General features: G+C 37.1%; 3 protein-coding genes across 3 annotated transcripts in view; 2 read left to right on the top strand and 1 right to left on the bottom strand.

Moving 5' to 3' along the window:
* LOC106140922 (cytochrome b5-like) overlaps nucleotides 1–24,548 on the bottom strand; it is a 92,177-nt gene that overhangs the window by 58,024 nt on the left and 9,605 nt on the right. The gene's annotated exons all lie outside the window — the stretch shown is intronic.
* LOC106140927 (uncharacterized) lies at nucleotides 4,233–5,613 on the top strand. Its single transcript, XM_060950467.1, has 3 exons — nucleotides 4,233–4,281; nucleotides 4,390–4,590; nucleotides 5,375–5,613. Exons 1-3 carry the CDS (start codon nucleotides 4,233–4,235, stop codon nucleotides 5,611–5,613), a joined length of 489 nt encoding a protein of 162 aa, XP_060806450.1.
* Nucleotides 14,500–19,247, top strand: LOC106138436 (host cell factor 1). Its single transcript, XM_013339585.2, has one exon. It carries the CDS (start codon nucleotides 14,611–14,613, stop codon nucleotides 17,128–17,130), a length of 2,520 nt encoding a protein of 839 aa, XP_013195039.2. The 5' UTR covers nucleotides 14,500–14,610; the 3' UTR covers nucleotides 17,131–19,247.

Here is a 24,548-nt window from a genome sequence, read left to right as displayed (position 1 = left end):
TATGATCGCGGCTTCATCCCGGTTATAAATCAATCCTATTGTAAATGAGAAATAATAAACGTGAGATTTTTTCTTTAGAATATGGGTTAGCAACCTGTGACTATTTGAATCTCAATTCCAACATTAAGCCATACTGCTAAACGTGGCCTTTCAGTCTCTTCGAGACTTTTGGCTATGTCTACCCCGTTAAGGTTAAAGACGTGCTCTAATTTGGTGACTTTTTTTATCCATACAAATACAGAGTACCTATATGTGTAGCTTTGTACAAAAAACACACTAAATTAGATTTTAATAATAAATAGGTATTTGACGATGCTAAGATTATATATAATCAGTAGAAAGTACTCTTGATTTCACTCCTAATAATACCGTAATAACTAAATTGAATGGCGATGTAAATGGGAATTCGTGTATTCATAATTTTCCCAGTTAGCTAAATTTAGATACGCTTAACAAAAATAGTCGGATAAACCCCCTCAACCTACACAAATTTCTTATAATAATATAATATAATAATAATAAATAGCCTTTATTCGCTGACTTTGTACATTGTTATTTCATTACACAGAATAAGCTGATTTGGAATGAAGTGTGTGTTCTTCATGCATCAGCAACCAGTTGTTGGTCAGGTTGTCCATTGACATAGGCCTCCCCCATCGCCTTCCACTCATCTCTATTTCTAGCTGACCTTCTCCATCCTTTAGGTAGATCGTCTGACCATCTCTTGATTTGGCGTCCTTTTTGCCTTTTGCCGTTCCTAGGGTACCATTCCATTAAATCCTTGGTCCATTTTTCTTTATTTGTTCTCAAGATATGACCGGTCCAGTTCCATTTCAGTTTTCTTATTTTTTGTATAACATCGTTTAATTTAGTTCTTTTTCTTATTTTCGTGTTTTCCCATCTATCCCGCAATCTTATGTTCAACATGCTTCTCTCCATGTTGCGTTGACAAACTGCTAGTTTCTGATTGTTTTTCATAGTTGTGGGCCATGTTTGACACCCGTAAGTGAGGCATGGGAGAATGCACGTATTATAAAGCTTGCTTTTTGTTGAGAGTTGGATGGTTTTATTTTTGAAAATTTCCTTTAACGACCAGTAACGTTTCCAAGCTGTACTTATTCTTCTGCTGATTTCCTTTGTATATTGATCATTGATAGATATTAATTGACCTAAGTATATGTATTCATCTACATATTCGATGGTATCTTTCCCTAGTGTTATGGTATCTCTTACCGCATTTGTCATCAATTTTGTTTTCGCAGAATTCATATAAAGACCCGCGCTTCTACTCTCTTGATCTAGTTGCTGTATCATATTTTGCAATATATCTGGTTTCTCTGCAAATAGCACGATGTCATCTGCAAATCTCAAATGATTTAAATTAACGCCATTAATGTTTATTCCAAAATTTTCCCAGTCTAACTTCCTGAGTATTTCTTCTAATACAACCGTGAATAATTTTGGGGAGAGTGGATCGCCTTGCTTTACTCCTCTTCGAATACTGAATTCTTCTCCTTGTTTTTCTAGTTGGACCTGTGCTGTACTGTTTTTGTAAATTTCCTTAATAATTTCTATGTATGTCATGTGTACTCCTTGATTCTGCAGTGCTTCCCAAATATAATTGTGATTTATGGAGTCGAAGGCCTTCCTGTAATCGATGAATGCTATGTAGTAATGTTTGCCGTACTCATTAAGTTTTTCCATAACTTGTTTTACCACATGTATATGATCTATGGTTGAATAATCAGAGCGAAATCCTGCCTGTTCTTTTGGTTGATTTTCTTCTAGTTGTTTCGTAATTCGGCCAAGAATTACTTTAGAAAAGGCCTTATATAAATTAGACATTAAACATATAGGTCTGTAGTTGTTAATATCGTTTTTATCACCTTTTTTATGGAGTAAAATTATTGTCGATTTAGCCCATTGAGTTGGTATTTGCTTAGTTTCTAATATTTCATTGAATAAATTCGTTGTGTGTTTGGATGTAACTGGGAGGGATTCTTTTAATAGTTCACTAGAGATCTTGTCATCACCAGGGGCTTTATCATTTTTTAATGATCTTATAGCTTTAATTGTTTCGCTTTCTAGTATGCAAAGTATTTTTTCTTCAGAGCTCTGGTATTCTTTCTTTCTGATTTCTGTAAAGTCTATCTGGCTATACAAGTCTTTATAAAATTCAGTCGCTATTTTTGCTATAGATGATCTTTTTATGGTCGATTTATTTTTGTTTTTGGTTTTCATGTTGGGTATCCATTGCGTGTATTCTCTTAATTGTTTCAGACCTTTCTTAAGACCTCCTGTCTTTTCTATTTGTTCATTTAGTATCTCCAGTCTCTCCTCCTTTTTATGTTTTCTTATTGCCGTTCTTATATTTTTGCTGAGGGTTGAGATGGTTGTGAAGTTTTGTTTACGGTCCTTCAACAATTCTTTCCTTACCTCCATAAGCTTTAGGGCCTCTTCACCTATTTTGTTTTTCTTTTCTCTTATTGTATTAATTTTATTTAAGTTAATTAGGTTTGTTTCCAGAGAATCATATCTTTTTTGTAATGTGTCATGCTTTTCGAGGTCATGTAATGCAAGTTTTAGGTCATTCAGTACATTTTGTTCCAATGATGATCTTGTAATTTTGTTCGTGTTGCAGGAGGTAATATGTTTTCTTGATTTGTTTTTTCTGAGTAATATAGTACCTCTAACCATTCTATGGTCTGTACTGAAATTTAAATTGTTAACAACGTCAATGTCGCTAAATATACGTTTGTCTCTTGTTAGTATGAAATCGATTTCATTTTTATCTTTGCGCGGAGACATCCATGTCCATTTTCTTGAGTTTTTCTTTTTGAAGAAACTATTCATTATTTTAAGATTATTTGCAAAAGCTAAATCGACAAGTCTTTGTCCATTTTCATTCTTGTTTCTGTCACCAGCACTACTGTAGTTTCCTAACACAAATTCATCCTTGTTTGTTTTGCTGCCAACTTGGGCATTAAAGTCTCCCATAAGGATAATATTTTTAGTCGTATTTTGTATTAATTGTGTCAGATCTTTATAAAATATGTCTTTTGCCTCTTTTGAATCTATTTCTGTGGGTGCATATATTTGGATAATAGTGAACGGTTGTTTAAATTCTGGCGGCTGTATTTTAAGCACTGCAATTCTATTTGATATTCCATTAAAACTTATAATTTTGTCTTTCAGATATTTTTTTATTAAAAACCCCGTTCCATGTGAACCTCTCTTTTCTCCGTAGAAACAAAAAACATATTCCTTGTATTCCCTTATCTCTTTACCAAGTCTTCTTACTTCACTAAGACCGATAATATCCCAATTTATATGACTTATGGCTTCCTCAAGTTCTTGTAATTTGTCATCAGACATTAACGTTCTAACATTTAAAGTTGCGAGATATATTTTGCCTTTATTCTTGATTTTGTTAAAAGATGCATTTCTGGGGGGTAGTGGTCTGTCAACCCCACGGGGACCAGCCGGATTGGGGTTGTTCCGCTTCTGGTTGCTAATTTGTGATTGCTACTTGGATTGGTTTGAATTGTTGCGAATTTGGGAAAATGAGTTTGATCTGGGTCTCATCAGATCATATGCGTTCCTTCTAATCTCTTTCGTTGATTTATTTGTTGATTTCTTAGCTGTAATTTGGTTTTCGGGCGAGCTGGATTGGTCTCTTTTTCTTTTTTCTTTGCTAAGATTTCCTTCTCGCACTATCAGTTGATCATATTTTATGTATGCAATATTTCCTTTCGCACGTTCTTCTATAAGTTTTGGTTTCAATTCCCTCCTTTTTTCTAGCACTCCCTTTGGAAAATCTTCAGTGACGTAAATACCTTTTAGGCTCTTTTTCATTTTTAGTATCTGTAATCTTTTCCAGCTGTTGTTGAAAACAATAAGAACAGGTCTTATTTTATTTGCTGTCTGGGTACCGATACGATAGACACAAATTTCTTATAAATATTACTAACTAGAGTATGGCCAGGTCAAACGAAACATCCATTATTTCATTCATCCAGCTAATTTCCAGTTTCGCGAATATTCTTGGAAGTCTTAGTGCACTCGTACACCGTGTAGGCAGAGAAATCTTTCCACGATCCCTGCATACTTCATTCACATTAATCGCTGCCTTCTAAGGTCCCAACACTTGGCATTTTTCGAGCGTAGTCAGTCTTACTAGGGCCTACGCGGTACCTACATGTATGATGCACATTCACCATTAAGTCGACGCCATGTCGACGCCATGTCGACGCTTCGACGACTACGCTGAAAAGACGCCAAGTGTGGAGATCTGCTACAAGCCGCCGATTAAAGTACAGTGGGCCACATTGAAAATATACCATCTTCTACAATACTAAAAAGACAATAATCACATGTCCTTAATTCCAGCAGCTATCTTCATCATCCACGCTGCGGACTCATACATTCTCCTCACAGCCAACCTGGATGATGTCCACAGCATCGTCAAAGAACTAGCTCAGTCTCCTGTCTCCGAACAGATCGAGACCATTCTGCGGCGGGCCTACAACCAGTTCCAGAAGATGGACTTCCAGCAGCTTTTGAAGAGAGATCGGGATCATGGTTATTATGGTAAAATTCGTAGTTTTTATCATCGTAGAATAGAAGAGTAGCGAGAGCGATGTCTCGGCTCGACTGCCATCAAAGGGAAGATCTTTCGCCAGGCTAGATGTGATGCCTGGGTAACCACAGCTCCGACGATGTTGAATAGGAGGTTGTATATATGCTCCAATCCATGAAATCTTTGTTTGCGCGATTTAGATTCTTTGCTGCTATTGCCTAAGCGCGTCAATTTCTTCGTTATGATTGACAGTAATTGTGTAATTGACTGTTTTGACGTGTGGCGTAGAGATCAGCACAGAATCATGATCACCGTCTGTACGCTGTGTATATGTATGTGACTAGGTAGACGGTCTACTACGATAAGACAGCCCATTGTTCTACATTTAAGTATTTCCTCTTTTCACATTGTTTTTTTTTGTGTGCAATAAATAATTATTAATTCAAGATCACATAGCCGGGAGGAAAAGGCGGATATCAAAGTGACTGACTGATCTATCACCCCACCCCAAACGACTATCGGATCAGATAGATCGGGTTGAAATTTGGCATGCTGGTTAGGTTCAATCATTCAGATATCTTAAGAAAGCGATGGGCTAGCAACCTGTCACTATTTATATCCCAATTCTATCATGGCCTATCAGTATTTTCAATATTGTTAGCTCTGTTCTCTCCCGCAAGGGATATAGACGTCATTATACTTATGTATGTATGTAAGAAAGAATTTCCCGAAATTCCCGCGCGAGTTAGTCGTACTCTAGTCAAAATACTCGTATAGTCTATTCCTTTTCAACAGATCAAGGCCGCGGCAGTGGCGAAGGACCACATCAACGCAAATCACAATACGTGGCGGGAATCGGCGAACCGCACCGCCGCCATTTTGAAGCGCCAGTCGATGCCGCGAAAGCGTTAGATGAAACAAAAGCACCTGTAGACATTGAAAATAAAGATGATGAAAAAGAGGCTGAAATAGAGGCTGGAAAGGAGAATTATTACATCAAATCCATCAATAAGGTCTTGGATACCGTAAATTGAAATAAAACTGATTTGAATAAAGACTGAATTTTCATTTTCAACACTCGAATAGACTGAAAAGCCACGTTCAGTCTTTATTATTTACTAGAGGCCGCCCGACTTCGTCCGCATGGAATCCCTATCAATCCCGCGGGAACTCTGGGATAAAAAGTGAGATATTCTGGGTCTTCAGCTACTCACATACCAAATTTCAACGTAATCCGTTTAGTAGTTTTTTTCGTGAAAGAGTAACAAACATCCATACTGACATACTCACAAACTTTCGCATTTATAATATTAGTAGGATGGGGATGTCAGTCAGACAGAGCCAACACACTTTAAAATACTGAAACACCACGTCCAGCTCAATAATGATGGAATGAAGATTCAGATAATGACAGTTTATAAATTAGATATTCTATTAGCCCATCGCCTAAATGAATCCCTGATTTATTAGTTTTCCCTTTACTTGATCGTCGCCTTTTACGACATCCATGGGAAAGAGATGGAGTGGTCCTATTCTTTTTGTATTGGTGCCGAGAAACACACGGCACTCACACGGCATATAATAGTTACCTAATTAATAATTAGTTTCGTTTGTATCAAATTACGCGCCAAAATCATACAGTTTATACTGTGGTATATAAATTTAATTGCTCCGTAGTAACAGATCAATAAATGTATTAATTAACTTCATTTGTGTTTGTCACAAAATAGGGAGGAACGGAATGCCCTCGGGTCGTTATATGGAAGCAGACGTATTGAAATATTAAACTGTTATTGTTTTTAAACGATAGTTACCTATGTGTAAGTTGTAAAATGTACGTGCCGTGTGATTCCCGGCATATACAAACAAACAATGCCTCTCAAATGGATATCGTAAAAGGCGACTAAGGGATAGGCTTATAAACTTGGGATTCTTTTTTTAAGGCGATGGGCTAACAACCTATTTGAATCACAATTCTATCATTAAGCCAAACAGCTGAACGTGGCCTGTCAGTCTTTTTAAGACTGTATGTTCTGTCTATTCCGCAAGGGATATTTACCGCGAATCAACCCTGTAAATATTGGTCTGGTCAATTTACATACATATTATCACGTCTTTATCCCTTACGGGGTAGACAGGGCCAATAGCCACGGAAGGGAAGAAAAAGCGGCGGAACAAACTACACTGCAACATTTTCACAGGATGATCACATTTTATAGAATTGAGTCAATTTAGAGATGAGTAACTAATTCTTATCTGTTTTTTTTTATCTACATACATATCAAACGACAAACTCGGTCAAGAACGTATATCTTACACAGGTTACAGGGGTCAAATGAATACAGATGGTCAACCTATATCATTGCTATTCTCTTAACACATCTGAGAAAACCGCATGTTCACAAGGTACAAACATACAGACAGACAGAAATTAAAAAAATATCACATTTAATGCTTATGTTTGGCCAACCCCATATCGATTTTTGGATATTTTTTTCAAGTAGGTACATCGGTCGATATAATTTAATAGTGTATGTGTTACAGTTAAAACTAGTTTTTAGATAGAACGCGTTATCCCTAGTTAGAACTAGTTTTTACTAAATGCCTTTGTTAAAACTAGAATTAACTAATGCTCTAAATTAAATATCAGTTAAAACTAGTTCTTACTAGACAACACGCGTTTTTCCAAATTATATTGCAGGTATGTAACTATGTATTACTTAATTGTTTTAACATATAATTACATCGCGATTAGGTAAAAGATGACTATTTTAATTTGATTTTCAGGTCAGAATTCAACAAGTGCAAAGAAAAATTTTTGCTTGAAGTAGATGTTCCGAATAAAAATTTACCTTTGAGAACTGTTGCTAAGGAAGCAGCCATAGGAACAGGCCAAGGATTTATGCGATGCGTATGCAAAAAGTATGATATCAAAAAGGTGTCTCTGCAAGAAAAATGGTTGCCTTTGTAACTCAAAGTGCCACGATAGTTTGTCTTGTAATAACAAGTAGATCCTCATACTTTTTATAAATTTAAGATTGTTTAATTTTTATACTGTATGCTAACCAAAGTTCCTTAAAAAATTTCCTTTTTAAAATTTTTTGTGTAACAGAACACACAAAACACAAACTTGTTGAGAGGAATGAATTGTGGTCAGCACTTTCTATGCATGGGGTGAGCAGTCTCTTAATACGGGCACTGAAATCCTTATATGAGGATTCGAGTGCTTGTGTCAGGATAAACCTTTCTCAATCTTAAATTAACTAAGTGGTTTAAGAAACTCAATCCTCTCAACTCTGTCATACAATATAAAAATTTATTAATTTATAAAAAGGATGAGGATCTACTCGTTATTACAAGACAAACTATCGTGGCACTTTGAGTTACAAAGGCAACCATATTTCTTGCAGAGACACCTTTTTGATATCTTCCTTTTTGCATACGCAGCGCATAAATCCTTGGCCTGTTCCTATGGCTGCTTCCTTAGGAACATCTACTTCAAGCAAGAATTTTTCTTTGCATTGTTGAATTTTTCATTGTTGAATTCTGACCTGAAAATCAAATTAAAATAGTCATCTTTTATCTAATCGCGATATAATTATATGTTAAAACAATTAAGTAATACATAGTTACATACCTGCAATATAATTTTAACTGGAACAGTTTTAACTGGCTCTCTTTGGAAAAACGCGTGTTGTCTAGTAAGAACTAGTTTTAACTGATATTTAATTTTGAGCATTAGTTAATTCTAGTTTTAACAAAGGCATTTAGTAAAAACTAGTTCTAACTAGGGAAAACGCGTTCTATCTAAAAACTAGTTTTAACTGTAACATATGGATATAATTATTAATGTTGTTATCGAGTCCGTTAAAATGCCAGCCATAAAAGGCGTATGTGGCTTAATATTATCTAAATTTATTATTTTTATCAAGTTATACTTGATCGAAGTTTTTCACCCTGTAAATTAGGACAGGTTTATTATTTTTACAAATTTACGTTCTCCTTTTGTATTTAAATTCGTTTGTTTTAAAGATAACTGAATTTTTCATCCTGGGAATATCCATTTTTTATTTTTCTTATTTAATTCTTCTCCTTAACATGGCATACGCAAATTCCATCAATATCAGTCCAATAAGTTTTAAGTTAATTAAAGTACATTATAAAACATTTGTCCATTCGGTAATATAATCATAGCGGTGTAATGCACTAGCGTTAAAGTTATTACCTACTATGATATTAGACAATGATGTTTTCAATATGCAATACATCATCTGCTTTTGCATAAAATAATAATGGATATAATTGTTGTGTACCTAACTATATTGATAATAATTAAAACCCAATTTAACGGCTCGCGGTTGTAGCTATCGCAAATCTATTATTCCACTAACATGCACATTACTTTGACAAAATTAGTTTTGATATTGAGTACACTAATCAAATTAATCTGACACAAACATGGAAATTAATGGGTTTAAACGGAGGCGCGTGTCAAACTGTGAACTTCAAAGGGCATTGATCCGAGTAGGTACGCTCGTATACCAAATGTCACGCATAACCTCTCAGCATAGGTAAACTATACTATTTGAAACTAGCTGTGCCCGCGACTTCGTCCGCGTGGAATAGTTATTTTGGGCATCATTGAAGTCCTCAAGGATTAATAATTTTCCCCGTTTTTTTTTTTTCACATTTTCCATTATTTCTTCGCTCCTGATAGTTGCAGCGTGATGTTATATAGCTCAAACTCAAACTCAAAATATTTATTGCATAACTGTGTAGACATAGATATAGCCTAAAGCCTTCCTCAATAGATGGTCTATTCAAAACAAAAATATTTTTTCAATTCGAACCAGTAGTTCCTGAGATTAGCGCGTTCTAACAAACAAACATAAAAAAAACTTCAGCTTTATAACATAAGTATAGATTTTAAATCTTACCTTTATATCTAGCAGTAGTTCAGTCCCCGTAACATGACAGCGCGACAGTTTTTAGCGGGAAAAACTATGACTGTCCCGTTTTATTTACGTAATAATAATTAATAACAAACCAAACATCGGTAGTTTTTCGCGCGATAAACATGGCGTCGCGCTTTCCATATTACGGGGGCAGGTAAAGAATTAAGATATATGTATTAGCAGTGTGGACAGAGCCAACAGTCTTGAAAAAACTGATAAACCACGTTCAGCAGCTCCACAGACTCCTGTTCTTCCTTAGCTACATACCTCGTCGCGACTCTGATAATCTAGAAAACCTTATTTTGTTGGGTCATGTCCCAAGCCGAAGAGGGCAGGGATGAGCACCAACAAAATGAGCGGCATTGATCAGGACTGTCACGGGCACCCACTTCCAGAAGGCCATGGACCAGGCCAGTGAGAAGTTCCTCGTGAGAAGATAACTCAGCTATAAGGGTTCGACATAGAAGAAGAAGAATTGAAGACATTCCTTGTAATCACGCTTTCATTCACTCCACACTCCCTTCCATCTTCTTTTTGTATACCCATTCCATGTTTTTTTTAACCATTTCAATGAATTACTACTAGAGAAAATAAAATTTGTAGTTTTTTTTTCTTGCACATTTTATTAAATAAAGGACAACTTGGTTTATTTGTCTGGCTGTTTAGGAGTGACAAATTTAAGCAAACAAAGAGAAATCAACACAAAATCAGGATTTTTTTACAAAGTAAACCTAACAAATTTGTAGCGAAGACTTTCTACAAATAACTAAATATTATTTCAAGAACATTTGTCTTATCTCCTGAAAATGAATTTGGTATTCTCAGACTTACCCATATGAGGCTTTGTATTTGTTAAATAAAACAATTTAATGTTTTCATATTATAAATTATTTACAAACAACTAGTTGTTGCCCACAACTCTGTTTGTGTTATTGGAAATACAAAGGTTAAGGTTATTTCATTTACTCAAATTTCCATACATACTATTAATGTTATAAGTTCATAGCAACTGTAACCAAAGTGTATGAAGTAAGCAAAGGAAGTATGTAGACAACGTGGCAAGTGGAAACATGTAGTCTCTGCTTACCCCTCCGGGAGAAAGGAGTGATTTTATGTATGTATGTATATAAACACGGTGGATATCATAAGACTAAGTGTAACATCATGAAAGTAAGTATGACAGTAGTTAATCATGGTGTATTGCCAAAGGGTAAGTATATGACAATATTTCTTTACAATTTACTAGCATATGCCCGCATCTCCTCCACCCATGGCAAACAAATAAGCTTGTTTCTGTCTGTTAATAGTGCTATTCTTTCTAAGTGAACCCCTAAACCACATAATTACTGCCCCGCTCCCTACTCTTCTTTGGCCAAATACTTACAACTTACAGGGATTTTCACCGCACAAGTGAATAGACATTATTTGAACTTTCCTGTTCCATGCACAGCCTCATGACCATTAGATTAAGGTCAATCAAAATTAATATTTGTATAAATAATTAAAGGATTAAATGATAAAAATCAAAAGAAATAGATGACTAATCATTAGCCAATAAGGGTTGGCTTCTTCTGCGAATGATACGGAGGTCAGACGCTTTAAATACACTTCGTGTAAAAACCTGACTACCCAATCCAAGATCATGGTCAAAGGGATAACGCCAGGAGAATGAAAAAGAATAACGAAAATACATTCATGTCACAGATAGAAAAATTAAGAAAAGATATTATATTTACATCAAAATACCTACAATTACACCATCAAATCATTCGCGTTCAAATTAATGTTTCTTAGATTTGTTTACTCTTGACTTCAGTTGCAGGTTTGTTTAGCTCAAGCTTGGCTTGACTTGACTTGACAGTGACATTGATAGACGTTAAATAAAACTAATGGTTAGTCACAAATTAAAAAGTGTTGTTCACGGACAGGGATCACGTCATTTGATCAATTGTTGAAATACTCGTATGAAAAGTGCTATTTTTAATTTAGGGATGGTAGAATATATTAATAAATGCATAAAAAATCTGTAACGAAATATTCTTACTTTTGTACAACACTTCGCGCGCTTTTATTAAAAGTGCTACCAACAGTAGAATAAAACAACCATAAACTAAAACATTTTATAATACTTAACGCCCCTTGGCAATGCCACCTTGTTATTTAGCTACATAATGATTCCAAATTAACAATTCGTACAATATTAAAAACAACAACTGAACTAACCCGACAGGGTTCATATTGTACCTATTTATAAGGAGTAACTGTAATTCAACTGATGTACTTCATGGTATGGAATTAAAATGATTTCTAAAAAATTTATATAACGGATCTATTTCAGCCCAACTGAAGACGAAAATATGATTTACTTATGAAATTTATATCTGTCTGTAAGTTTGTACTCTTGCTCCAATTTACTCAGATGTGGTACACTTAGTTACTGACTTTACACTAACTTAAAACTGGTACTATTCAAAAATTTCTTCCAAGATAAGGGATAAGGGCGTCGTTGTAGCGGGAGCAATAGTTCGGACTCGACTGCCACCAAAAGGAAGAGATCTTTCGCCAGGCTAGGTTATGCCTGGGGAACCGCGGCTCCAACGATGTTAAGTCGGAGGTCTTATTTATCCTTTAATCCGTGAAATATTAGTTTGCGCGATTTAGACTCTGCGTTGATATTGGCTAAGCGCGATATTTTCTTCGCTATCATTGACAATTGGTATGTGATATTAGTGATGTCGCCATACGATGAACGAAGTAGCGGGCAACAGCTAGTTAATTAATTATAAAAAAATGTTCTTAGTGATACATAACATTCTACATACATACATACATAAAATCACGCCTCTTTCCCGGAGGGGTAGGCAGAGACTACCTCTTTCCACTTGCCACAATCCCTGTAACATTCTCTTTGTATAAATCACAGGTTAAGGTCACATTAATACCTACATAATTATGAAAATAAAACATCCACCAAGTATTTGAATTTTTACTACACATTAACACAAGTAACATTGAAAAGTATTCAAATACTAATGGCATCTTAGTGGAATCTTTTGATAGCATTACCTTTAAATTTATATACATAAGTTAAATCTCATGCCCACTTTGCTCGTCGGTTTCGAGTAGTATTCTCTAATTTACCTTTTGCTAGAATATTACCGATCTCATTTAGGTGCAGGTATGCCAACGCTCCATCCACCATGTTCCCTGAATTCACTTTCCTTACAATACACTATAAGACTTGCCATGAGATATAACCTACTTAAGTATTAAAGGACGTCCACGGCTCTAACCAACGAAAAATTAAAATTCCTTTTTCTGTTTCCGCGGAAATTCCAGGAAATACCTTACACTTATCGTAGGTATACAAACTGTTTCACTTGCTTTACTATTTACGGTCACCTTCATTACTTTCATATTTTGTTTCTTAGGTACTAAAAGTTTAATGGATGTATCATGTAGGATCAAAGTTTACATCAGATGGCAAGTTGATAGTGATATTGAAAGGAGAGTGAACGCGGGGAACATGGTGAATGGAGCTTTGCATGCCTTTATGAGCAGTCAGAAACTATCCAAAAAGGCTCGACTGGCTGTGCACAGGGGCGTGTTGGTCCCGACATTAATGTATGGGAGTGAAAGTTGGGTATGGCAAAAGAAGCATGAAAGCAGAATAAATGCAGTGGAAATGAGAGCGTTAAGGAGTATGATGGGTGTGAAATTGAGTGACAGGATAAGGAACAGCGTGATAAGGGAATGTTGTGATGTGAAAGAAGATGTAGTTACAGGAATAGAAAAGGGTATGTTAAGATGGTTCGGTCATGTGGAGAGGATGAATGAAAGCAGGTTGACTAAGCAGATATACAAGGAGAGTGTGGAGGGAAAGGTCGGAGTGGGAAGACCTAGACGAACGTATCTTGATCAAATTAAGGACGTCCTGGTAAAGGGTCAGGTCAAAAGTACCCGAAACCGCCGAGCTTGTATGAAGAGAGTTATGAATGTGGACGAAGCGAAAGAAGTATGCAGAGATCGTGGCAAGTGGAAAGAGGTAGTCTCTGCCTACCCCTCCGGGAAAGAGGCGTGATTTTATGTATGTATGTATGTATGTACTAAAATAGGGTAATAAATAAGGTAAAGTTTTCAAAATAATTTATTCCCGTCCCAGAGGGTAGACTAAATATTTTCACTTTCAACAATCCACGCGTTTTTTTACTCGCCGCCTTCTCTTTCCAACGTTAATGAGTAAAGAATTGAAAAGTATTAATTAAATACTGAGTTATTACATAAATGCTACATTTTTAAATCGTGAATAATTTCATATGAAGCTATGATGGTCTGGAAATTAAAAAAATATGTATGCCAGTTGCTTCTCTTTTATTCAGGTCAACAATGGGAAAGACTAATAAATGTGTTAGGTGTATACTTTTTAGCATTTTAAGATTCAAAATAAGGACGCGATATAATTGTATCTATGGAAAACTACTTATCACAGATCTCAGATCTATAGACATTTACTTTCCTATTAGTTTATTTTTTGGTTTAAACAATTCTAATTAGATTTCAAATTAGAATGTGATACTAAGTAGGTACCTTTATGTATAAGTTTTTATGTCTACTAATACATAATAAATGTTTGCAACATCCGAAAGGGTAAATACGAAGATCTGTTATACATAATATTTAAGACCTTGTTGTACTCATATTATGCAAATAAAAGTTTGAATTTGAATTTGTTAACATGGAGTCCATGGTAAAATCACAAAAAATTAAAACTATTAAAACGCATAGACAAGGTAGCTTGACGTCCGACGCCGCTACTTCATTTGAATGTTGGTACTACTGTTGCTAACGCCATTTTTGTTATACACTAGAAGCTGTATGAGGTGATTTTTTTTTACTCATAGGCGTATTGTGTAAGACAGAAAGAGAAAGCAATATTTGATTGCATTATATAGCGTCAAGTGACCCGAATATTTTCTTCCAAGCTTATTTACGACGTTTCTCATTGTCTATGCTATAGATACGCATCCCTGCGATACATACGGTTTATAGCTTTTTAGTGACAAATGTATAGTAAAAATGAAGGAAAACGCGGTACTTAAGTGGCAAAAAGTCTACAACCCCACCGGCCCTCAACCACGACCACGCCATGGCCATCGGGCTGTTGCTATAAAAGATTTGATGATAGTTTTTGGCGGCGGAAACGAAGGGATTGTTCATGAGCTTCACGTATTCAACACTACTACAAACCAGTGGTTTGTGCCTGTTACGAAAGGGGAAGTGCCTCCAGGATGTGCTGCATATGGATTTGTGGTGGATGGCACGCGGCTATTGGTGTTTGGCGGCATGGTGGAGTATGGCAAGTATTCCAATGATTTGTACGAACTACAGGCATCCCGATGGGAATGGAAGCGTTTGAAGCCTTTACCGCCGAAACAAGGTATACCTCCATGTCCCCGACTCGGTCACAGCTTCACTCTCCTCAATGGAAAAGTTTACTTATTTGGCGGGCTAGCCAATGAGAGCGATGACCCCAAGAACAATATACCTCGATATTTAAACGATTTATACACTTTGGAACTCTATCCAAATTCATCTATGACTGTATGGGATATTCCATTGACATATGGTCAATCCCCACCCCCTAGAGAGTCACACAGCGGAGTGTCTTACACTGATAAAAATACGGGGAAATCTTCCCTTATTATTTATGGCGGTATGAGCGGATCACGATTAGGTGATCTCTGGGTACTTGATGTGGATAGTATGTCATGGTCTCGGCCTGAAGTTGGTGGCCCAGCACCCCTACCTCGCTCCCTTCACACTGCAACTGTCATCGGACATCACATGTATGTGTATGGAGGTTGGGTACCTCTTGTACCAGACGAGTCTAAACTTGCCACACATGAAAAAGAATGGAAATGCACCAATTCCCTTGCATCTCTGAACTTAGAGTCCATGACTTGGGATAACATTGCTCTGGATAAATTTGAAGAGTGTATTCCACGAGCCAGGGCCGGTCACAGTGCTGTCGCAATACAAACAAGATTGTACATTTGGTCCGGGAGAGATGGTTACAGGAAAACATGGAATAATCAGATCTGTTGCAAAGATCTTTGGTATCTAGAAGTGGGAGTTCCACCTCAAGCAGGCCGTGTGGCACTTGTCCGTGCTGGTACTACGTCTTTGGAATTATGTTGGCCTGCTATGAACACCATTACAACTTATGTTTTGCAAGTACAGAAGTGTGGCAAGGTGACCCCTGCACGCTTCCCAGCAGCCGCTGAGCCTGTGAACGCGCCTCCGCCGGCGTCTCCCGTGGCTTCGCAGCCAGACGCGACTAAAGCCTTCGGTCTCACTTCCCCCGTATCGAGCGGACTGCCTCCGACGCCGACCGCAGAGGTGCCCGGCCGACCCCTCGCTGCGGCCGCGTCGCCTGCTATACCACCTGTTCTTACCACACCACAGAAGGTCGTATCTGCTGTCAAGGTTCCAGCTACAATACAGTCTGCAACAGTTAAAATAACACCAACCCCAACATTAAAACAAACAACTTATCAAGCCAAAACCATTGTTAAATCTCCGGCGTCAGTAGCAGCTGGATCATCACAGCAAATTAAAGTGTCCGCTGTCACACCACAAGGCGTCACGAGGATTGTCAGCGGAGTCGGTACTCCTGGCACCGTGCGGGTCTCCACAGCTCAGTCGAATGCGCAGATCGTGTTAAGTTCGGGAACGGCGGGCGGCGGCACCCCGCGCTTCGTACAAGTGAAGACTGGCGCGAGCGGCGCGGTGCCCGTGAAACTAGGAGCGGGCACGCCCGTCAAACTCGCCGGCAACGCGGTCCCTCTGAAAATAGGCGCAGCCAATATTCAGGGCAAGATAGCGGCTAACAGTGTCCAGAAGGTAGGACAGGTCGCGACCACCCCACTCAAACTAGGCGCGGGCAATGTTAAGATTGGTACGAGTAATGTCCTTGTAAAGACTGCAGGTGGCGCGATGCAGGCGGGTGTCGCCAATCTCCAGACGAAAGTGGCGGCGGGAGTTCCTGTGAAATTAGGAGCTGGTAATCTGCCCGTGATAGCGAGCAGCGGCGGGGCCATTCAGATCGCGGGCGGCGCTCTCGGTGGACAGAAGACGCCGGTCTACAAGATCGTGACCGCCAAGTCGGGCGAGCAGACGGCGACAGTAGCGACCTCGACCGGAGCCGGCGGTGCCACAGTCCTCCGGCAGGCGGGCGGAAACGCGGGCATCCCCGTCATCATCAAGAAAACTCCCGGCGCGAACGCCCAGTCCAGCAACACTCCTCAATACGTAACGCTAGTGAAAACATCGACAGGTATGACCGTAGCTACCGTCCCGAAAGTCGCAATGGTACAGAATAGGCCATCGGCGCCGGTCAGCGTGGCTCAAGGACAAGGTATCTCCCCTGGCGCTACCATCGTCAAACTAGTATCAGCTAATACAGTCGGCGGCAACAAGATCATTACGCTGCCGTCAAATGTCTTGCAGCTGGGGAAATCAGGTGTGGGGGGCAAGCAGACCATCGTTATCACAAAATCAGCTAGCCAGACCTCTCAGGCCAATCAACAGCAGTGAAGGGCTGATGCAGTAGCTAAGTGAAATGTTAGTGTCCTTATGTGGAGCATGAGTGAAGTTGCCAACACGCAGTGTTGTAGTATCGGAGGTATCTTGATTGTAAATTGTATGAACACTCGTGAGTTGGACAAAACATAGTATATATTTTAAATAGTATATGATTTTTGTATGTTATATGGGTCTGTGTAGAAAGTGTCCTCATAGAGTTTTGACTAAAATATTTTATTTACTCTTAACAATAATATTATTGATAATGCTGTCTGAACACATGGCTTGCAGCCCCGCTTAAAGTTGTTACAGCACTCAATGTTTTTGCACCATGTACAAGTTAGATATGAATGCTGGTGACCCAGTTTTTAACAAACTTGTAACTCTATTGTGCACTCTGTATAATACTTGATTATGTCATACAGACTTTTATTCCATTACTTTCTTTAACTCTCAGAGGCTAACTCTTCAGGAAAAGAGATTACTCATAAAATTATGAATTATTTTTTTTTATAAATTTTATTGTTACCCCTTTTAAAATTGAGTAGGATCTGAAAATGTATAGATTTTTCCGTCTTCCGCCTCTTATAAAGTTGCCACTATTCTTTTGCTTTCAAATTCAGACAGCTGTGTGTAGTTATATATAAAATGTGTTATACGTGCACCATGGTTGTAATGGTCTGGTTTTAGTACTGATGGATTCACAAAGTGAACATGACCGTTAGAAGCATGGGGGAATGCTTTGTTTCTTAGTTTTAGTCATAGTTGTGAGCTAATACTGATGCCTTTTTATTTAGCTAAGTCACGGTCAGCGCTTTTTCATACAAACTAAAATTACCTGTCTGAAACAAAATATCCTTGAAACCATTAAATTAAATGTTAAAATTAGTTGTATGGAAATAAATTACTAATGGACAAATCTAAGGCATCTTTATTAGCTCAGACTGATTTGCAGAATAATTTATATTTAAGTTTTATATGACAATGATTGTTGATGTTTTTGCTGTAGTGCCCCGCTGTGGCCGGTGGCTCCCAGGGCTTCAAGACCATTTCATCAGTTTCAGTATTACTACAGGCCACAGCGAAGCACTATTTCGGGAGTATGAGTGTACCTGTGTTTTACTATCCACCGTGGTTTAGATGTGAGGTTTTATTGCATGTTTAAACATGGTCAGTTTCTAAATTATTTTCTATTAGAATTTCTTAACAATTTCATTATTGCGTTTTTGACGCACGCACACATATCCTACCCTAATCCAACCATCTTATGGTTAAATAGTAATCTTTAGCATTGATGATCTATGAACGTAGTTTTCTCTTTTCCTCTGTGATAGTTACAATGCCTCTTCCATTTTGCTCTATGCTATACACTTACATTATATAAACATTTGAAAATACATGAGACACATGACATCAATTTTTGCTATTACCAGTATGTATGTATTTTGCACTGAGCTGGTTAAACACAGAATGTACAAGAGTTTTTAAACCACACAGAAATCACGAAAAATGAGGTCCTTGTGTCAATATGTTTCCATTTAGAAGTAATCCTAATGAGGAAGGAATATTACTCCATTTATTTTATTCCCAAGTATATGTTTAACATGGATAAAGCCTTACAAATGAATGTTAAAGCAGACTTGACGCTGATTGGTGATTTCTGTCGCCCACTGGTACACTGTCGCATCCCGCTTTTCGCAATAAAATCTTTTTTATCATGATACGCCGTGTCGAGCCGTGTAGGCCTCATTGATCGGCCTCACTGTAAATGCGACGAACACGGCACTTTTACTATATTTAATGACAACTTTATTGATAACTAATTTATCAATAACTGTTCTATAAGAATTAATTGACGTACAAATGCAGAATATCGTTTTGTATGGGAAGGGCGGGTTTTATGTCAAATTATTTGAATTTTTATTTTTGATATGGATTCAAGTTTGTTACTTGTGCTAAAATTGTATTCTGCATTTATATACAGTTTAGGATAAGAGTCCTAGATGTATTTACATATAGATATTATAAGGTAAGCGAGGTATGGAATGTAAATATCATTAAGTAGATAAATTTAATGTTATAGTTTGTTCATAATATGTTCATTTGCTTGAATAAACGATTTGGATAAATGTGACTTTAATTTATTAACCTTTTTAAGGGAAAAACCACACAGATATAATTTGTTTTCCCGGACAGGTCAGGATCAAATTGGGACATACTATAATTTTACTATAATATAAGTTAAGTTTAACGAAAAAATATTTTTCAGAAGGTAGTTCTTAACATTCGTCAACTTCTTTTTTTTCTAATTAGTAGAGGACTGAATACTAAAAAAATACCTAGGAGTGACATCTAGAGTTTTATTCTTGTATCCAATACTCTTTTAAGTTATTGTTTGTTCACTAGATGGCGCAATAAACTTCCCATAGTATTATAAAATGTCACTCGCTGCGCTGCTTATCTATACATATAATAAATCTGTAGAAAGGTCAATTCTGTACATTGAAAATATTGAAAAAATAAATAGCAGGGGAAAATAAATACTGGATCGATACCAAACACAAAAATGTGATTAAAAAAATTTTTGTCTGTCTGTCTGTATGTTCAGGCATCACGTGAAAACTAACGGTTCGATTTTGATGAAACTTGGTATAATTATACCTTATTATCCTGGGCGTAAAATAGGATACTTTTTATCCCGAAAAAATACGAAGAAAAAAAAATCTTAATTTTTCAGTTTATCCATAGACGTTGTTCTGTAGAACCGCGAACACACGTTGCGTTACCCGCAGTGGATTTAGCGCCGTAACATGTAGCGCCTAAAGTCGGCTTTGGCTTGAACCGTTTGCTGCACAAGCGGGCCGCTACTAATTACTATGAAAAAAATACTACATAGCTACATTAATTCCCATCAAGCTGAAAATGAGTATAATTATTTAAAACACAATCAAAAGCATTATTTCAAAATTCCCCATGATTCCGGTTTAAGGAAAAATATTTACTCACGGTCAAAGGTAAAAAATGGGTGTATCGCAATTTTCTTTAAAACGGTAAGTTTTTCAAATCGGAAAATTACCTCAGACATAAATTGTAGATCATAAAGTTATCTATAAAAAGGTATCAATAATTTTTTTCAACAAAGCTACCGTTTCTGTGATATAACGATGCAAAAAGTTGCAAGCGTCATAATATGCATCCGTTTCCTTGCCACCGCGTTTTCTTTTAACATTTTTATTATTAAACTTGAAAAAGTCTGAAATAGGTTAGAATAAACACGTGTTTTCACTACGCAGTGGCACTCAAGACTAACTTTCGCATTTATTATTTAAAAAAAAAATAGAATAACCCTAAGTGAAGAAAATCATCTTAGGACAATAATAGAGATTACAATTATCAAATTCAATGCAATAATCAAATTAAAACTAAAACTACTTATAAAAAGAAAGAAAAAGGATGACTACAAACTAAAATTTAATTTATAAATTGTACAGTCCTTGCATAGCATCAACATGCGGGAATGTGCCCAGAAGGCTGGCAGCATTGCCAATTCGAATGGCAATGCTGATTCTCTGAGACAGATAATTTCCAGCCCTCCGGTCAAGAGATACCTCAATCAGCTTTTTCGACAATTGTCGGAAAAGCTGATGGGCAGATAGGCCCCCCGGTCCCAGAGTTTCTACCCCAAAAGGTTCAAAAGTATAGATATTACTGATAACTACATACATACATACATACATAAAATCACGCCTCTTTCCTGGAGGGGTAGGCAGAGACTACCTCTTTCCACTTGCCACGATCCCTGCATACTTCCTTTGCTTCATCTAGGTACATTCATAACTCTCTTCATGCAAGCTCGGCGGTTTCGGGTACTTTTGACCTGACCCTTTACCAGGACGTCCTTAATTTGATCAAGATATGTTCGTCTAGGTCTTCCCACCCCGACCTTTCCCTCCACACTCTCTATGTATATCTGCTTAGTCAACCTGTTTTCATTCATCCTCTCCACATGACCGAACCATCTCAACATACCCTTTTCTATTCCTGTAACTACATCTTCTTTCACATCACAACATTCCCTTATCACACTGTTCCTTATCCGGTCACTCAATTTCACACCCAACATACTCCTTAACGCTCCCATTTCCACTGCATTTATTCTGCTTTCGTGCTTCTTTTGCCATACCCAACTTTCACTCCCATACATTAATGTCGGGACCAACACGCCCCTGTGCACAGCCAGTCGAGCCTTTTTGGATAGTTTCTGACTGCTCATAAAGGCATGCAAAGCTCCATTCACCATGTTCCCCGCGTTCACTCTCCTTTCAATATCACTATCACACTTGCCATCTGATGTAAACTTTGATCCCGATAACTACATATTTGCGCCTTTTGAGGCTTTTTGCCTCATTTGAAGCAAAACGGCCTTAGATTTAGTAACCTGAAGATGAGACGGCGCGAGTGTGTCGACACAAGTAGCATCCCACACCAAAGGCCGCCCCAATCTCCAGGGTACCAAAGTCATACCATCCGGTCTCTTGGCATCATCCCGAGCCAGACCGTTTGGTTCTAGAACGGCTGGAACATGGATGGTGGCAAGAGCACGGAGTATTATATCATTTAGGGCGGCATGGCGCCCTAAACGGCCGGCACTCCTAGGGCATGAGAGGCCGTGGTGTCCATAGCCGACAACGGTATCCCCGCAAGGACAACTATTATTAAAGACTAACGGTATTTCATGTGTTGAGCATTCTGAGATAAAGCAGCTATACGACCCTAGCCACGTACACAATTAAACCGAGAGACAGATGTTGTCTCAAGGTTTCACTACAATATAAATGAAGGGACTGGGTTTCATTATACTTATGTATATTTTATATTTTGAATTCAAGTTAAAATTACCGACAGAACAATATTTTTACTTATATTACTGCTACATAGAGTATATACGAGACGTGCTTATGCATATTATGACGCTTGCAACTTTTTGCATCGTAATATCTCAGAAACGGTAGCTTTATTGAAAAAAAATATTGATTCCTATTTATAGATATCTTTATGATCTACAATCTATGTCTGAGGTAATTTTCCTATAAAACTTACCGTTTTGAAGAAAATCGTGAAAATCCCATTTTCTTACCTTTGACCTTGGGTAATTTTTTTCCTTAAACCGGAAGCATGGGGAATTTTGAAATAATGCTTTTGATTGTGTTTTAAACAATTATACTCATTTTCAGCTTGATGGGAATTAATGTAGCTTCATTCCTATTTTTTGGTCTAAATTGACCGGACTGAAAATAAAATGGAGAAATAAACCATCTACGCGAAGACCGACATCCGCGCGGACGGAGTCGCGGGGGAAAGCTAGTAAAAATAATAAATATCATATTTTTAATGCATGCTTTCCCCTTCGATTATAAATCTTTAAAAATTAAGACATTCGATTTTGTGCCATCTGTGGTTGAATACTTAAACTAAGTAAACTGCTACACAGGCATGATTGTTACAAAATTTTTCTTTAGTACAAACTTTCAACGATAGAGGTCGCTTATGGATTTTTTTAAATAGAAATAGATTTATTTTCTAAAATAGGATACAAGATGGTATCGCTTAGTGGCATCAACTTCTACCTCTTTAATTTTATTTTTATTAATGATCTTAATTTATATAATTACATAAAAAAAACGCAAAATATCAGCAACATGTATCGCTACTACTTAAAAAAATTGCGTATTTTTCTTAGTCGAAGTTTGTAACTCAAAAACTACTTAACCGATTTTGGAGAAATTCGGCACAGAAAGAACAAAATAGAAAAATACACCTTCCAATAAATTTATTTAAATGAGTTATTTTTCTATTTTTGTTTTACCAAAAATTCGTAGAGAGTACCTACCTACTAACATTTTATAAATAACTTATGCCCCCAACTAAACCCAGTACCTACTTACGAATCTCCTTACTTATGCAAGATCACGCTCCAATGTTTGCGGTGTACGTACTTAATGCATTTTCTAGGATTGTAAAATTCTTTGAATAATTTGACTAAAACTCGGTCTTAGCTGAAATATTCGTTTTGATTTGCAACTGCTACCTATTGTCCAAAGGGGTTAATTAATTTTTAACGTTTCATTTCGTATGTAGATTGTTTAGCAGATAAATAAATTTCAGGCTTTTCGACACTGTTGACTTTGTCTACCCCGTAATGCATAAATAAATAAAAGTTAAAATAATATATAGTAATGTATATACTATAATGCTATTAGCAATAAGTTTAGGAGTCTATAAGCATTACGTATTAGTTTTTCAAATTTTCTTAGTAACAAAAGTAAAAAACATATTTGCTCATCCAACCTGCTTTTGTTGTTTTTTTTTCATGAAATCTGGGAGAGTAGGCAACCCTGACCGTATCTGTAGACTCGAGACATTCGCCTGTGGCTATCATTCTCTGGCGTCTGGATGTCCATTTGTGGCTATTGTTAAATTTTATTTCTCCACATATTGCTTTAAGTGCAGATTTAGATAGAAATTTCGACCATAGGATAAGCTAAATTGAGGAATGAAATTCTTGATAAAAGATTGTATTTAAAGGAAAGATGGACCTTGAAAGTTAGGATCAAAGTGGGAACTAATGTAGGGCTAAAAGTCCTAACCGGATGTGACGTTAAGGTAAAACGTCGCAAGTAAGAGATGAGAGATAATTTAAAGATCCATAAAATAACTACAGCCTTTATTAGTGGACTAGTTTAACTATATTTAAGAGGGAGTGGGCATAGCTAACTATAGACACGAGATTCAGCAAGTAGTCGCCATAGGATAGCGAGCTACTTGAACTTGCGCTGAAGTAATCCAAATTGAGACTGTGAAGAGGGACCTCACATAGTCTGAAGACTTGAAATTTTGCATGAAGTTGTGGTAATCTTCAATATTATAAAATATGGTATCGTTGGGTTAGTATCTCGTAACACTAGTCTTGAACTTACTCCGAGACTAAATCAATCTGTGTAATCTGTTCCGTATATTTATTATTTATATTTATCGTGTGGTTCTCGACACTAATACAAAAAATTAATAGTACTTCATCTCTTTCCCACGAATGTCGTAAAAGGCGACTAATGGATCGGTTTATAAAATTAGTATACTTTTTTAAGGGATATCAAATCTGTATTTGAATCTCAATTTCTGTCATTCAGCCAAACAGCTGAACGTGACCTATCAGTCTTTTCAAGACTAATAGCTCTTTCTAGCCCGTAAAGGATATAGACGTGTCTATATGTAGTTATGATATATATTACTCATAAAATCATAGGACAATGGCAACCCTACCGCACGAGACTAGAGTACATTGTAGTTTTCAGCACATCTGATGTTTCCTCCAATATAGCTTTCCATTTGGAGCTGCATTCAACAAATACAGCTGTTGTCTGTAACACGAT

This window comes from Amyelois transitella, chromosome 21, assembly GCF_032362555.1.
Source record: "Amyelois transitella isolate CPQ chromosome 21, ilAmyTran1.1, whole genome shotgun sequence".
NCBI classification, from domain to species: domain Eukaryota; kingdom Metazoa; phylum Arthropoda; class Insecta; order Lepidoptera; family Pyralidae; genus Amyelois; species Amyelois transitella.
This window is presented reverse-complemented; position numbering and strand designations above follow the sequence as displayed.

What these genes read in the sequence shown, in the direction of transcription:
- LOC106138436 (XM_013339585.2), top strand. Translation starts at nt 14,611, where the DNA reads ATGAAGGAAAACGCGGTACTTAAGTGGCAAAAAGTCTACAACCCCACC.
- LOC106140927 (XM_060950467.1), top strand. Translation starts at nt 4,233, where the DNA reads ATGTCGACGCCATGTCGACGCTTCGACGACTACGCTGAAAAGACGCCA. An exon ending in CTACGCTGAAAAGACGCCAA is followed by an intron (nt 4,282 to 4,389) that starts GTGTGGAGATCT and finishes CCTTAATTCCAG; the next exon opens with CAGCTATCTTCATCATCCAC. An exon ending in TCGGGATCATGGTTATTATG is followed by an intron (nt 4,591 to 5,374) that starts GTAAAATTCGTA and finishes CCTTTTCAACAG; the next exon opens with ATCAAGGCCGCGGCAGTGGC.